Genomic DNA, 16,832 nt, shown 5'->3' with positions numbered 1-16,832 from the left:
GGATTAATAATTAATTCCTTTGCTGTTTGCTACGAGAAAAAAAAAATTCAAGAATCAGGATAGAACAGAATTATACAGTCGAAAACTTTGCCGCGAGCAATTCTACCGCTCGGACTAATTGCCGATTAAGTTGATCGGAGCTCGTCCAAAGTCTCCAAACAAGTAGGATTCAGTACGTCCAGTATCCCTCGAAGTTGAAGAATTCAGGGAATTGCCGGAGGGTTGCCCATCCTACCTCTATTCTAAGAAATTATCAAGCGTTAACGAAGATGCGCTTTAACGCAGCGACAGGATAGCGACGAGGCTTATTATCTATTCGCTGAATATAATATAAAAAGATTAATGCAAGTAAATATTAATTTGACATTAATTATTAAAGACAGATATATATTATCATAAACTTAAATGAATAATGATATTGATTTCATCTTGTCTTGTCGGTTGACTGATCGCATTCTCACTGCTATCTCTTATCGTCAATCATTTATTGACTGCTTTAATTTCTCGTTCATCAGCATACTCATTACTAATGTTAGACTTACATAGGATTGACATCACACTTTCTGCTTCTCTGTGCTTCTCACATACCAAGTGAAGAGAAAGTTAATTAATAATTTATTTTGATGTTATGAAAGTAAAAAAAATAATGATTTCTCGGGAAAAAAATATTTTATATATATGGACATATTTTATATAATTATATTTAATTTTATATAATTATTTATAATTATGTATGAAACATTTTTTCCCAGATTTTTGTTACAAAAATTTGACTGTTTATTGACGTTAAGAATCAAAATAGTTATTTTGATTTTTAATTTACATGTGTTACTGTGTTTCAATATACTCGCTCAAACTCATAGACTGAAGTTTTGTTGTACATGTAACTATTCAGATTCAGAATCTCTATCACACTACTATATAGAACTTTCAAGAACTTTGTAATTGCCATATATCTGTCATCAAGTTTGAGATCAAGTTTGAGATCATCACATCTTGAAGAATCAATCTCGAATTATTATCGATATACTCTAGTCAATGTATTTATTACATCACTTTATACAAATTGTTAAATGCATTTAAGGCATTCAATTTGTGACTTTTATCTTACTTTATTTAATTTGTCAATTAAAACCATCACTAAAATTGTACGGAGGATAAAAGAATTTAAGGTCGGAACATTACTAATTTTTTTTTGTTAACATTCTTACTATTTCTTTTATGTTAATAACATTTTAATAAATTTTTCCATTTACACATTAATATCTGTGACTCTTTATAGACTTTTTAATATTATCAATTTATTATATCACTGCAATTTACAACGGTTTCTTTTATCGTGTCCATCATTTATTATTTTATATTTGAACTTACATTGAGTGGCGGTAATCTTATAATTACTTTGACTGAATTCGTACGTGCCGAATTATCTCAATGATCATAATTTATGTGTATTAAATATTTTACTTCAGTGGCTGGATTAATTTATATCTTTCCGCAAACATTTTATTAAATGCGTTGCTTAGCATCGTTTTCCCATCCCGATCAGGAATATTTTGCGGTTTTGTTTGCACTGCTCAATAAGAACAGGTTTGCGATGTCTACGTTGAATCCACGTATTTTACGTGGACAAAAATTCATTGATATCTACATGAATGTAACGTGTTATGAATGACGCGTCATCAAAATTTCCACGTGGATTGCACAAAGTAAAAATCGATGTGAATTTATTCACGTAAATTCTATATTACTACCATATTTTCTTGTTTTGTCCCCCTTTAATTTTAGCAATTCTATGCGTATTAAAATCTATATGAAAGTATCTACATAAAATTCATGTTAAAATTTTGAAGGAAATTTATTTCGATTTAGCAATAAAGTTACAATGTTAATTCATGTAGATATCATGTCAACAAATTTTTGTTCACGTAAATCCATGTAAAATACATGGATTCAGTGTAGATAACGCAAACCTGTTCTCATCAGATCAAAGAGACAAGGGAGATCAAAACTTTGCCATAAAATGTTGGCGTTTTTGAATATAATTACATTGTATATATAACAATCTTATCAATATTCATCTTATCCAAGAAACACATAAAAGTTAACAAAAAATTAAAATGATTTTATTTCGATTTTTAACGTCAATAAATAGTTAAATTTTGTAACCAAAAATCATCATTTTTTACTTTTATTTTTGTGGCGTCAAAATAAAGTCATTTTGACTTTCTTTTCACTTGATGTGTCCCTCGGATATCAATAAATGTCTATTGCACGTAGACTCTTATTGACTACCTTGCTTCTTTTTATTGATTTATTTTTAGAGCTTTTCACACACATTTTATTATTATTTATTTAAAGACAGGCGTATGTTATCGTTTTAAAAAAAGAAGAATATTCTTCGCATTATCGCCGCTTATTTAAAAATAATTAGCTTCGAGGAAGGGACGATTATAAAATATGTATATCACTTTTAATAATTAAAGTCACTGAATTAAAAAACAAAACGATATTATTTTCTGACGAATCCTGACGATTTTTCCGTATCACGAATAAATTGGAAATCGTTTCGCCCCGACCCGATACGTCAACAACGACATTCACATCGAAATTTAATTCGACTCTATGATTCTATTTGCGTCACAGCATTTCGCCGTGACGCACGTAAGCGGTCTCTCTCGAGTTTGTACGAATTCCATAAATATTGGCGCCAAGCACGGACGACGATAAAGATTCCAATTTATGAAGTTGCTCCGTGGGATATGAAATTGTTGCGCGCATTATAAGTTATGTTGCAAGTGGGCAGAAGAATTTTCTCTCCCCGTTGCAACAGCATTGCAGTAACGGCTCTTTTCTTATCGAATAGTAAAGATTTGATCAGAGAGGTATTGTAATTAATTGTTCAGAAGCGATCGTAATACAAAAAATATATATCAGGATAATAATTTTTATTTTTTATATATAATAATAAATTTTACTTTATTAATATAGAACAGAAGTGTGCAATATAATACATGTATATATGTTGCTATTTCATTAATTATTATTCGCAAAATTTCAGCCTGGATGCACACATATTGCGATACAAATTTTGGCAAGTTTGGCTAAAATGAAATATTGCGTTTAATATCTGAGTGCCTTCATATACTCATGCAACAAAATAGTCTCAATTTACGCTCAGATACAGAGGATGTATATTAAATTGATATACAATTATTAAAAGACATTAAATAATTATATTTGGTCAGTTTTTACAAATTATTGTTCATGTATTGATTTTATTCTTTCTGCTTTTTATTTTTTTTTGTTGGTCTGACATGTCTTATTTATTATATTAAATGTATTAATCATAATATTTCGTTCAAGCTGCGATCAATATGCGTTTTTACTTGATACTGTTTAGTGATAATAAATTTTAATTGTTTTTGAGCCAACGTTGAGACAAATTCCTTCTCTATCTTGAGATAAGTCACCAGTTTTTGAATGTTAATTTGTAACTTGTTGGATAGAATGGTTTCGAAATATTTATAAGATAATCGTGTTAATGTTTCGAATAGATTACAACATCAAATCTGTTAATCTGATGGTGACTTTTTTTTGGATATGAAGGAATTGATATTTTGAAATTGTATTGCTGAGGATGATTCCAAAATGAACTATATGTACTATTTTTTGGAATAAAGATTTAAGATTGCGTACTAACTACCACGCTGATTCGTCCTGAGTTTTTTGGAATTTATTATTGTTGAAATATTGCATTGTATTTTAAAATTATTTGAATTTATGAATTTTTTATTGTTCAATTTTTTATTGTGCAATTTAACTATATAATTTCTTTCTGCAATTTATAAACTATATCAATCGCATTAATAATATAATCGATGCGATAAACTCAATTAAATTTAAAAAATGGACCAAAGTACGCGAATGCAAGAATTAAAGTAAGCACAACAAAGAGTTTTAACATCAAAATAGCTTCAAAATGTTATTAAAAATAATTTTTCGATTTATTTTAATGTCATTTTACATTATATGACCTGTTATTTTGTTTAGGATTAGAAATATAATTAACAAAAATTTAATTTACTAGTGAAAACCATAAAAATTTAAAATTTAAAAAGTAGAAAAATTCGCGAATTGAAATTAAAGCATCTATTTCTCGCAGAATGCATTAAAATATGCATTTTGTGAATTATATTGCTCTTTTTGCAAATAAAAAAACTAAATGCTGTCGCCATCTGTTTCACGAATATTCTATTACAGCTGGAAACTGAAGATTATTGCCATCTATTGATTTCTTCTGATACTATGTCATAAAACTTTTTCAGTTGCATAGATATAAGATATTTATATTTATTTATAAATATCCAATACATATAATTAAAATTTAATACACAACTAATATATTGTGATATATATATATATATATAAAATAAAATTTATATTCTTTCCCAAATGCATCAATTGTTTTATTTTTTATATTAACTGAATCTAACCTCGCAAAAATTCTGATCGATAAAACGATCGTCTCTGTCGTTGCACACAGCAACAATTCAATCTGTAATTCGACAGGAAACTGTTAGCTTATTATTAGCCGATCAAGGCGATTTTATCTTGTAGCTTAAGCAAGTGCCTTATTTTTACGCGCCTAATTGCAAAAAGAAAAAACATGGGTTCGTGTCAACTAAAAATTATATTTTTGACTTGATTTCGTGAGGATGATGTTTACATCACTCGTTGTTCAATAACGTTGTTCAAAAAATATTTATACAATAATTTTTTTTATCAAAATAAATGTTTCAGACGAGCCGAGTTTGTCGAATCCGGAAGATGCAAAGCGAATTTTGAGGAGCGAAGAAGACCGTTCGTTCGATGAAGTGATTGGACATATCGAGGACTTATTATTAGGTACAACTTAATTATTCCGAAGAAATTAATTTTTAATCGATAGAGTTATATTACTTGTTTGGATATATTTGGCTCAAAAAATATAATTTATATTTTCTTACTAATATTTTATTAAAAAATTTTTTTCTTATTTTATTTTAATGTAAGATCTTTTTTTTTTTATTTTTTAAAATTTTCTAATCAATCATTGACTCAAACTATATGATCATATAGTCATCAATTTAAACCCATTGACAGGATTAAAGAATTCTTAATTCTTTATTACTCGCGTGAGGACATCTCTGCTTCATAAATTCTAAATGTAAAGATACTATTTATATACATTATATTTAACAAAATTATTTTGTAACTTAAGAAAGTTTTTTTAGTCTTTATTTGTATTTAAAGGATGTGTAGAACATTATCAATGTTTATTTAATTGTAAATCATTAAGAAGAATGAAAATTGTAATATAATGTTAGAATATTAGAAACATCTCACGTAATTATATTTAAAAAAACTACACTAGTAGGATCAATTAATCTAAGTTAATCTCTTAATTGATAGCTTTACGATTTAATAAATCGATCTTTCAGAGGAAGACTTTCAAGCCCTTCAGAATAAATTTTTAGAAAAGTATTGGGACGTTTTCGAACCAGTAGAAGATAACAAATTAATTTACACCGATATATTTAACGAATATGTGAGATTTTTTTATTTTTATTAAGAATTTCGAAATTCTCTAAATTGCTGCCGATTTTCTGAGATGCGTTTTACATATTTTAGAATAAAGCTGTGGAGGAATACATCGTGGATTATTTAAAGAAAGTCAAGCCGCAGTTCACAGTAGACACTTTTTTACATCAATTAAAGTGATTATAATTAAAATATAGTCAATAATAGGAACAATTTCGGACTTTTATCTAATAATTTTCCCATTCTCGCATGCTTGCACAATGTAATAAAACTCAGTGAGAAGCAAATGGAGCTGGAAGGTGAAGTTTTTGAGGTACTGTCAACGATAACAGATTTCTTGGCTTTTAAGGAAATGTTCTTGGATTACAGAGCGGTATGCAAAAGATCATTCTAATTTTGTTTCATATAGTCTATGTGTATATTACACAAAGTTTTTTTACAGGTGAAAGAAGGTAAGGTTGCAGATCTCAGTTGTGGGATAGCCATAACATCCTTGAAATCCTATAATTCCGAAGACTGCAAAAATCCACCAAGATAATACAAATAATTTTAGCATAAAGATGAAATCTAGATGGAATATGAGTAAAGACGGCATAAAATGTGTGTAAACTGAAAATATTAATCATTGTGTTCAGTGCTTATTAAATTAATTAATTTGAATAATGTATTTGCAAAAATCTATATTCAGTATATCACGTACATTTACAAATAGAAATACAAAAATAATTCGAGTATCATACGGAGTCTTTTTTGCAATTTACAGAGTCTCTTGCAACATTCTATATAATACAATATTTAGATTTAAACCAAAATGTTGAATTTTTGAAAGTTTGTTTTTTATCAATTGCTGCTCTGATGGAATAAGTGCAAACTCGTTACATTTTAAATTACAAAAAAAATTAGTGAATACTTATCTATAATAAAAAGAACAATTTTTTAAATAAAATTAACTAGCAAATATAAAGACTATACTTAAATAGCCGGCAAACACACAACTAAAATACCCAGCAAACACACAATATAATATTTAAATTTATAATTATATAACTGCTACATAACTTTAACTATGATATTATATAATTATTACATGTTTGCTGTACATAAATTTTCGATTTTAATGCATGAGAATCTCCATTTGTACGAGTTTGCTGTTCGTTTCGTTTGGCATGCGATATGGTAATGTTCCCGCGAAACTCGTTAACGCTCGGGCTTGCTCTCGGAGATCGTGCAATTGCTGCTCCCTCGCGATTTTATCACCTGGTTCTACCGATCGTAATTTCTGATACTGACGATACAATATCGTCATAGTGGCCAGAAGAACATCTGCTAATGTGCCAGCCACTTCGGGCGATACTCGACGTAAGGCATTTACTCTTTCATCAACTTCCTTTACTTGAAGAGGTAACATTTTCGAATCCGCAATTGTCTGAAGGAAATATAGTATTATTTGAATTTTCTCTCTTAAGCTGACTAGGGACCTTTTCTAAACATATTCTTATCTATGTACTCAATTAAAAATGTACTTACTCTAAGCGCGCTCTGATACTGCTCATTGTGGAATTGATCGAAGAAAACCATAAGGTCCCTCAAAGTATAAAATGAAGATACTACTTCTGAAGGCGCTTGAATTGCAATATCTTTGTATCTGAAAAGATTTGCAATAATCATAAATATCAAGCTTTTTATAAATTTAAAAAAATTTTAATAATCGATGCAAATTTTTTCAGTCGTGTAAATTATACCTTGTACTGATATCCATCGCTGTGGCTTGTAATCGTCCTCTGAGAGAACCAGGCGGTCCTCTTTGGCTAACAACTTGTGTCAAAAGTGTACACATCAAACTGAGAACCTTCTCATGATTCCTAGCTAAATCGTACATCATAACTGCATCTTCCAGCAGACCTTTCCTATATAATGTTTCAGCACATATGTTTATCACGTCATCCGTATTGATTTGGAATTGATCCAAGATCCCTGGAAGTCTGCGATCTTTGTCAAGTTTTCCGACTAACAAAACGCGATTTGCAAGAGAAGCATCTACTACCATTTCTGCGGCAGACGCGGCGAACATATTACGATCGTATGGATCTTTCATACATCTAAAAGCAAGATGTCAATTATGATGTGATTATCATGCTTATAATTTAACGATTGATTTATACAAATAAGAAATTAAGAATCATACCTCAATAAAAATAGATAATGAAGACTCTCTTTTGGATCTGATGATTCAAATCTTTTAACATACAATAATATCAGTCTAGCGAAATTTAATCTTTTCGCTGGCGGCTTATCGGCAGGATCTACGCTTATCAAAGGTGCTAAAACGCTTTGACTGACAGCCAACAAATTGTGTTCGTGCATAGCAGCTGCCAGATGGACAGCGTGCGGTAAATGCCTTGCTCCAGCACCCGTCGCTAAGAATTCTATCGCTGCTTCAAACTGTCCGGTTAAAAACAGCATTGAAAAGTACAAAAACGGCTGTTCGTGTGCGTGATAATAAGTTTCTCCTAAAAATGGCATTGATTAAGATTTCTAAAAATCTAAAAAACTATCGGTTATCTAAAAAAATTAGTATTACCATATATTTCTGAAATTGTAGTTTGCAGATAATCCAACGTAAGTTTATTCTCAACGTCTGCCTGATCTCTCACTTGACACAACTTTAGCCACAAGTAATCGTCAGCTGTGGATATCACTTCGGAATGGAAATCATCCAACTCACAAGGAACTAGCGCGCAATACGCTGCTCTCTTGTAAGGATCAGTGACGGATCGTACTTGTTTTCTATAGTGTAATTTTAAAATGGACTCGGCCCGACTGCTCGGACGATGTTGCTGATCGTCGCAGGCTTCCTCGAGAGCCGCTTTAAATTCCGGGAATTCCGTGCCGCATTGATTCAGGCATTGCAGCGCGGCTTTGTAATCTCCAGATCGCATGCAGTAATATACTAACGGCCACAACGGTTTGTCTTCCATCTTAGTATCCTCCAAATCTCTCAGATTTTGTACTTTGACACCCACGAAGCTCTTGACTAAAGGTATAGTGCCTGGAACACCCCCTCGTTTCGCCTGTACCAAATTCTCGTTAATTATGGAGTTCATAAAATCTCTATATCGATTTTCCAAATACTTTCTAGCTTGTGAGACAATTCTCTGTTCAATTGCGGAACTGCTTCTGGATTTAATTTGATCTCCTCTAGGTGTTGGCGGGATATCAACCATACACTTTACCATTTGCCACAGATCTACAATCTTCTTGTCGTTAAAAGATTCGGAAGCTTTGTGGAATGTGTTAAACAAACTGGGCCGCGTTACACCTTTGAGCACATGATCGTTATAAATCTGCAATTCCTTTACATAAGCAACTTCTATGCTAGAGAGACCACTAATCATTGAACCGGCTAATTTTGTACGCTGCGGAGCACCACGCAAATCCACCAATTCGCCGGATGGCGCAGTCATGGCGTTTATTATCTCAAAGCGCATTTGCTTCCATTCACCCAGCATATGTTCCATTTGTTGAGCCCTTGTAAGCTCAAATGTCTAAAAGAATATAACCAATATTAATCTCTCCATGATATACAGATATTTAATCTAGACATATAGATATTTAATTATTATTTTACATACATCCTTATGGACTTGTTCGATGATGGAAAGAATCGCATTTTCTTTTTCATTCCTGAGATAACTAACAATGTCGGTGTCTGCAATAGGATCTAATGGCTCAAACGTGCGTCTCGCACTGAGAGAGTTTAATTTCTGAGAAATCTGAGATAGATCTACTCCTCGGGAGCCCAGTAAGACATGACTGAAACATTTATCTTTATATAAATATTGTTTTTCAGTTAAGATATTCAGATAATATAAAAGTATTTTACAAGCGCTACAAATGATGCTGCATAACACAAAGAATCATTCTTATGTTAGCAAATAAAGATATGATAATTCACTATATTATACTATATCAACTATTGTTTCTTGTTATGTGAAAACACTATGAGTGTTTTCTAGAAGGATATACATGACACAATACTAGCAGTTTATACAGCAGTTAAACATTAATTTAACATTAACAAACAACAAAGATATGATTCACTGTTATGCAGTATCAACTGTAACTGTATTCCAAAATTTACTGCCAGTACTGAAAATCTATAGTTTCGTCATGTATTATATATTTTCAATATTGACAGTAAATTTTGGAACACAGCCTATATCTCTTGCTGGAAAGTACATACAATGGCTCACTTCATTCTGAATATGATTAACATAATGGCTACGTTTGGCAAGAAAGAAAATTAATCAGTTAGCACTTAGTGATTCTTTAATATGGTTCCTATACTTAGGGTGGGATTCATAGTCCATTCTTATTTTAAAACCATCTTAAATATCTAATGCACTCTCTGATTGGCTTATGATATCTTAAGTATTTAGGACTATACTTAGGACTGTATTCTCAAATATAAGAATCAACTGAATCCAGTAAAAGAACTAAAGACAATTATATTAAAGAAGCACTAAGCATGCTAATCAATTAGTTTTTTCTGTTGAATGCTGCTAATACTACAAATGCTGTAAAACATTTTTTGATCAATTTATATATTTTTTTCTTCCAATTGACCGATCAAATATTTCAAAGCATTCATAGTAAGACTTTGATCGCAACCTCTTACATTGATAAACAATAAAATATAATGATTCATTGTTGATGCTTTCTAACAAGAGACATAATATAATAATGAACTACTCGGTAAATCATTACATTCTTGTTGTTTGCCAATGTAAGAAAGAAGTGATCTACTATGTTACAATACCATTTGTGTCTCTTGAAAAATGTCCTATCATTCGAGTACCTTGCTCAATCATTTCATCTTTATTTAAAATTGGCAAATAACGAGAATATAGTAATTAACGTGTTACATTGTATCATCTGTGTCTCTTGTTCAAAAGTATGTTTAACATAAATGTTTTAACTGTAATGTAGCAATAAATCGGACCAAAAAATTTCAAATTGCTGTAAAGTTTATAAAAAATATATCATATGTATCCGAGAATAAATCGTCGGGATAAACTTACGCTTGTGCCTCGTTATCCTGTGTGCTTGTTTGCGTAACCCGAGACCATAGCTCGTTGGACGCCTCTAATATTTGTCGTAGATTTCTTTCAACCTGCGGCAAATCCTCATTTCCTTCGACAGTTGCGGACAATTGCTCTGCCGATCTCAATAATTCGCTGAAGCCGGAATCAGCGGCCAGTCGGGTACTGTCGGCGGGCAACATATCCGCGTGACCGATATCGCCCATACTCCTAATTAACCTGACAGTTTTGCAAATTTAGGTTATTACAACCGGCGAAATGTTGAAAACGGATTTTATAAAATCACGCGGCAAAAAGATCACGAACCACGAAATATACATACATATAATACAAGTCATGAACGCAAATGTATTTTTAGAAATCTCTAAAAAAATATCTCAGGGCTGAAGCCATATAAAATCAATCTTTTCTAATCCCTAGACCAGAGAAAAGCCTGGAGCGTGATTCCGTAACTGTCTTTATGCTTATGCTATAAAACCGGTTCTACATTAGCTGTAAGCTGATCGCAAGTTTGTTGCGTCAGCCAATACGAAGCTTGCATTTTGAATCAACGCTTTATATTGGCTGTCGCAATAAATTTGCGATCAACTTGCAACTAATGTGGAACCGGCTTAATAGGGTCGCAAGTCGTAAGAAATTGGCCAATCACAGTTGAAAACAATAATCGATTATGATTGGTTAATTTTTTAAGCCGATTCTATTAATTGCAGGTCAATCGCAAGTTTTGTTGCGACAGCCAATATGAAGCGTTATAACTGCATATTTTATATGGAATGCGTTCGTTTATGCAGTTACTGCCGCAACCGTTGTTCGTTTATTCTACCTGCTAAGTAGAGTTACTAGATTAACAAAATATCGCGAACCTCCATCATTTTGGCCCCATGACGCGCAGTTATTCAAAACTTCAGCCTCTTTTGCTGCGGTTTTTGTAATTTTTACAAAATCGGGCTTTTCGATAATAACAGAATCAGATCTTCGTCTTGTTTCAGACTGTATGGATTTCCGATCTTTTAACAGAATCAGATTAGGATAACATTTAGACACTTTTTTTTTACTCTAAATGCTAATTCAGCGAATTTTCTTATCAATATTTTGTTAAAGCCGGTTTTCCAATAACCGCTGATAAAATTCAAGAAATCAACAAGAGTAATTGTTATAAATTCTATTATGTATGTGTACATGTGAAGATGAAATAAAATTAATTTCTAATAAGAATCTTATATATGACAAAAATTTACTATTTCTTTTGTAAAATATTTAATATATATTTTAATTTGTTAAGCTAAAGAAAAAATATTAAGATTAGATTAAAATTTTTATTCAAAATTTTTAAATTCGGAAGCCTACTCTGTTCTTGCTATGCGAAAAATTATAAACCCCTAAGCGAAATGAAAGGAAGACGATTTGAATAATTAATCAATCATTGATAATTTCGCGATGATTTTACCAACTGATGCTTTATTAACCGACTGTCAATAAAACTCGTGGTGGCTGTATCAATCATTGATAATTATTTTTATATTATCATGTCAATTACCAACAAAATTAATTAATTTAAATTGTTTAAAAAATCAATAAAATATGGAGAAAATATAATCAATTAAAAGATAATTAGATGAAAAGTTTCAGAAGAATTTTAAAAATCAAAATTCCAAATATTGTAATTTCAAAAGTTTTATATTACATATTTTTTTCGCTATAATTTACATTGGTACAAGCAAAATTGCAACTATAATAATATATGCCAACAAAACACACACACACACACACACACACATTCACATACATACGTAATATGTAAACATAAGGCATAAGTTTTTCAACAATTATTTATTATATAATGAATACACACAATACGCTCAATAACTCTCTAGTGCAATTTTATGTTTAATATTATTAACAATTTAAATAGTCGTTATTTGTAAAACGAATTTTCCTGGAATAACACCGCTTTAAGCAATGCGCGTTTATTGAAAATTACAAATTTTGTATGGGAAATGTCGCTCAAGTAGAACGATCATCCGATACATGCGATTTAATAGAAGCAAGCGGTCATTCTTCCTCAAGGCTGTTCCTTTGTCATGTTTCCTCGGTCAAGTTTTCGCCATATAGACTATCCGTCGGATCGGCCAGGGCCGTGCTCTTGTCACAGTGACCTCAAAAGAAAGAAAAACCTTACGAGGTACCTGACGAAGGTCATCTGAATGAAGAATTCCGATTTCATTACTATTGTGGACTACTTTCGCTCTAAAAATTACCTCCGAAATTTGACAAAGAATAAAAACCTTCGCGTACTTTATTCGCGATCTCCTGTAGAAAGAAACGTAACGGACAGGGTGATAGGGCAAATAATTAAGAGCGGCATGAAAGAGACGCGCAAATGTGTGTGGTCGCGTTTGATCCCACCCAAGAAACACACCAATAAGTCAAGAGAAAATCAAAATGACTTTATTTTAACGTCATGAGAAAATGATGTCAAAATGATTTTTTTATTACAAAATTTAACTGTTTATTGACTTTGATTAAGAATAAAAATAAAATTATTTTGATATTTTCTTGACTTTTGTATTTTTCCTCAGGCACTGAAACTCTGGTCTTTCACCCGGTAAACTTCGACGAATAAAACTTTGAGGGGGACCCTGTTTTATTTTCGTCAGTTTTCAAGTCAGGCTCTGCGTCTAAGATGCATTCTCGATTGCCCCACCTCTCTCTCTCTCTCTCTCTCTCTCTCTCTTTCGCAGTCGTGCGATGGAAACTTGAAGACAAGACTGAGGGAGTTGGGGAGGGAAGAAAGGAATCGCGCCTACGATGTCTGCCGAGTATAATGCGCCAGTATGCGTTTCCTCTCTTTTCCGCCTTGCCAGTTAGAGACGACCCGACTTCTCCGGGCTGCTTCTACTTCTCCTTCCTTTTCTCTTCACTCCGCAAGAATTCCTATTCAGTGAGATTAACTTATCTCCCGATTGCACCGGGGTGGCCGCCTTTGAGAGAATCGCGCTCAACATAGATTCCACGTGTGGAGCGGAGTTCTATAAATAATTGATAGATAATAAAACTAGGAAGAAAAACAAATACGAGGGTGCGCGTTTTCCATTCGTATCACCGTTTGAATCGAAAGTAAAGTTTCATTTCACTTAATAAATAAATGTTAGATATATGATATAAATCTATATATACGAGATAGATAGAAATAAATATTACACGATACATACGAGTCATATGACAGTGGAAAAAAATAAAAAAATGGGAAAAAAAACATTAGCTAGATTATACACAGACAATTCGTTATTTTTGCGATTCGCTTTATGCTTGATTACTCTTATTTGCTGGGAAAATCATTAATATATAGCAGCGCAACTTAGCTTGCATGACTGCATCGTGGAAGAGTGCAGGTTCAAGTTACCCGCTCTTCCTTCTCTTATGATATAGCTGATAAGTCATCAACACGTACGTAATATCAGGCTCGTGTTGGGACGTTGTACACATGGCGTGTCGTAAAAGCGACACGCAGCTGGACGAGAGAATCAAAGAGACGGGACGAGGATTGAACGTTATGGGAAGCCGTTAGATTATTTATTTTTTATCAATTCACGGAAATTTCACGTTCCAGTAGTGATAGAAAATTAGATTTTACAGAATTTACAGCGTAGGAAACACGTGCGTATATTCGTGTAACCTTTTAACTGTGCGATGCCGGGGTCTCGTTTCCCGACTGGAAATTGCGCGATAAAGAGAAAGGATTAAATGGAGACGAAAAAGCAGAAAGAGAAAGAAAACGAGGAAAGAGAGAGAGAGAGAGAGAGAGAGAGAGAGAAGGAATGAAGAATGAGAGAGAAGAGAGAACGACAGAGAAGAAAAGAGAAAACCAGAGAAAGAGAGGGGAGGAGAAAGGATGAGTGAGAGAGATAGGAGGGGGGGGAGGAAGGGAGGAGGAAAGAAGTTCCAAAGGAAAGTAGAAAGGAAGGAGGAGGGGGAGGGGGGAGAACGTACTACGAATACGCGAGTATCGACTGTAGTATAGTAATAGTACTATGAGTCAGTCACACCCACAAGCCAAGCCGGTTGTGGATTCAAGATTTTTTCTCTCTCTTTTGCATCTCTCCTCGTACGCACGCACGCACGCACTGCGTCACGCATCGGCACGAGGTCACACGTACATATCGTATCTATCCGGCCTTGCCTTGCAGCGCTCTAATCGCACACTCATTGCGCTTGTAACGCAGCAGCGATAAGAACCAGAGTATGAGTTTGAGCGTGGGAGTTTTCGAAGCGTCGCGCCCGGATAATCGGCGGGAATTGGCCGTATCGATCAGGACCGTAGCATCAAGCTAGCGATGAGAGCTAACAAAGTTAGCGAACTTGCTTTTCGAGCGAGGGAGGTAAACCTTCATTATGGATTTTCTTTTTTTTGTCTTTTCTTTTTCAATGGGAGTTTTGAAAAAAACTCGATGAAATTGCGACTGTCGTCGAATATCTCTTTATTGATTGAAACATTCCTCATTCTTATAAATCTTAGGAAATAAATTTCAGAAATTTTGTTTCTCTTTTCCTCAAGAAATTGGACACCATACTTTTGATTCATATTTTTCAGGACTTACTTGAGATAAAATGATATTTATATATCTCCTTCTAGCTTAAAATAAATCCTAAAAAATATGACAGAAGTTATCGAAACGAATACGATGTTCAATTTTTATTTAAGGATTTTTATCCCAGGGCTCCTCGCGGCTATAAACCGATCCTGATTGCGCGCCTCGGTTGAGTGCTCGAAACACCTGACGAAACGTCCGCGGCGATGCACTGCGATGCACGATGCAACTGATAAATACAGAAGTGAGAGGGGCAGGACGTACACTCGGAATGTATCAGAATGTATATGCGCGAATTCCCGCGCGGCCGAACGCACGAAGGATCGCTTTTGTGCGAACGACCGAACGGAAACGAACGGCTAGTTCTGTGAAAGATGCATCTTAATCCTTCCTCTTTATTCATTTTCTGATTTAGCACGGGAAATGCGGGCGAATCTCTGTCATCGATTTCACCAGTACGAGAATGTTGAAGGAAAATTGTCTCGTGTTCATTTTTACAAATGTAACAGAATTATGCCTGTTTCTACCAATGTAGATTAATTTTAATCTTAATTTTATCTACTTATTTTTTCTATGTCTAATAATAATTAGAAAAGCGTAAAAAGTATTCTCTAAAACTGTAAGATTGTATCTTACTCTGTATAAAGTGAAATTTCACTCCTAAAGATTGAAAATTGAGCCATTCTTTTTCAAGATTCGCTCAATTTGTATTTTTTAAAGATTCCTTTCCAAAAAATTTAGAGAGTAAATTAAATCCACATTGGTAAAAATAAATCGATTTCGATTTCGATATCAATTCGTTAAAATTAATTTATTAAAAAATTAACTTTAATCTCGGTTTAATTTGCTCTAATTCTTTTTCTAATTCTCAGAACAAGAAAAATTGCAAGATTTCAAATTTATATAACAATTCTTTAATTCACAAATTTCTAATTTTTAAAATTAAAAAATATACAATTTTCTAGAATTAAGAAAATATAATTTTTTAATTGAAATCCTTAGAATTATAGAAAGATAAAAAATAACTTGAACTGAAATTAAAACTAATTTACAATGATAGAAATGTTGAGCATCAGTGAAAATTGTCGAGGTGACGAGATCTGAAGTCGGAGCTGCAACCGAGGGCCCTGGCGAACTCGCGTGAGTGCGGCCGAGTTCTTTGTGATCAGAGCTCGACTGAGAAACCGGTTTCATTGGCGGAAGGCCCTCTCTCTCTTCGTTTCTCTCACTCCGCCAAGCGAACCGAATATGAATCGCACGCGGCCCGTTTCAATAGACAAGGGCCCCGTCGACGCGGTGTGTACGCGCGTAAACTGGTTATCGCCGATCGTATGTAATCGACATGCGGACGACACGCGTCCGCGGCGGTTGTGTATCGATAAACGCATGCACGCAGATGCGAGAAACGGTGTGTCAACCCTCGTCCCTCTCCCTCTCTCTCTCTCTCTCTCTCTCTCTGTCNCTNTNTCTCTCTACTACGTACGTACGTACGTACGTCGTACGTACCGTAACGTAACGTACGTACGTACGTACGTAACGTACGTAACGTTACGTTACG

General features: G+C 33.3%; 2 protein-coding genes across 2 annotated transcripts; one reads left to right on the top strand and one right to left on the bottom strand.

Moving 5' to 3' along the window:
* Positions 1 to 4,525: 4,525 nt before the first annotated feature.
* On the top strand, positions 4,526 to 6,320 carry LOC105621046 (ADP-ribosylation factor-like protein 2-binding protein). Its single transcript, XM_012202519.1, has 6 exons — positions 4,526 to 4,673; positions 4,804 to 4,908; positions 5,484 to 5,590; positions 5,674 to 5,759; positions 5,860 to 5,956; positions 6,026 to 6,320. Exons 1-6 carry the CDS (start codon positions 4,670 to 4,672, stop codon positions 6,119 to 6,121), a joined length of 495 nt encoding a protein of 164 aa, XP_012057909.1. The 5' UTR covers positions 4,526 to 4,669; the 3' UTR covers positions 6,122 to 6,320.
* Positions 6,258 to 10,891, bottom strand: LOC105621047 (nuclear pore complex protein Nup93-like). Its single transcript, XM_012202520.1, has 7 exons — positions 10,665 to 10,891; positions 9,216 to 9,396; positions 8,165 to 9,128; positions 7,769 to 8,093; positions 7,326 to 7,682; positions 7,111 to 7,228; positions 6,258 to 7,009 (listed from the first exon to the last, which is right to left on the bottom strand). The coding sequence occupies exons 1-7, from the start codon at positions 10,889 to 10,891 to the stop codon at positions 6,698 to 6,700; spliced, it is 2,484 nt and encodes an 827-aa protein (XP_012057910.1). The 3' UTR covers positions 6,258 to 6,697.
* Between the last annotated feature and the right edge of the window lie 5,941 nt (positions 10,892 to 16,832).

The sequence above is a fragment of the Atta cephalotes genome, assembly GCF_000143395.1.
Source record: "Atta cephalotes unplaced genomic scaffold scaffold00032, whole genome shotgun sequence".
Classification (NCBI taxonomy): domain Eukaryota; kingdom Metazoa; phylum Arthropoda; class Insecta; order Hymenoptera; family Formicidae; genus Atta; species Atta cephalotes.
Note: the sequence above shows the minus strand (reverse complement) of the source record. Positions and strands in the feature narration are given on the sequence as shown.

Bases quoted from the DNA above. Each gene is read 5' to 3' on its own strand.
- LOC105621046 (XM_012202519.1), top strand. The intron at 4,909-5,483 runs GTACAACTTAAT...TCGATCTTTCAG, and splicing joins TATCGAGGACTTATTATTAG to AGGAAGACTTTCAAGCCCTT. The intron at 5,760-5,859 runs GTGATTATAATT...AATAAAACTCAG, and splicing joins ACTTTTTTACATCAATTAAA to TGAGAAGCAAATGGAGCTGG.
- LOC105621047 (XM_012202520.1), bottom strand. From the start codon at position 10,891: ATGGGCGATATCGGTCACGCGGATATGTTGCCCGCCGACAGTACCCGA. The intron at 8,094-8,164 runs GTAATACTAATT...TGCCATTTTTAG, and splicing joins TACAATTTCAGAAATATATG to GAGAAACTTATTATCACGCA. The intron at 7,229-7,325 runs GTATAATTTACA...AAATCTTTTCAG, and splicing joins GCGATGGATATCAGTACAAG to ATACAAAGATATTGCAATTC.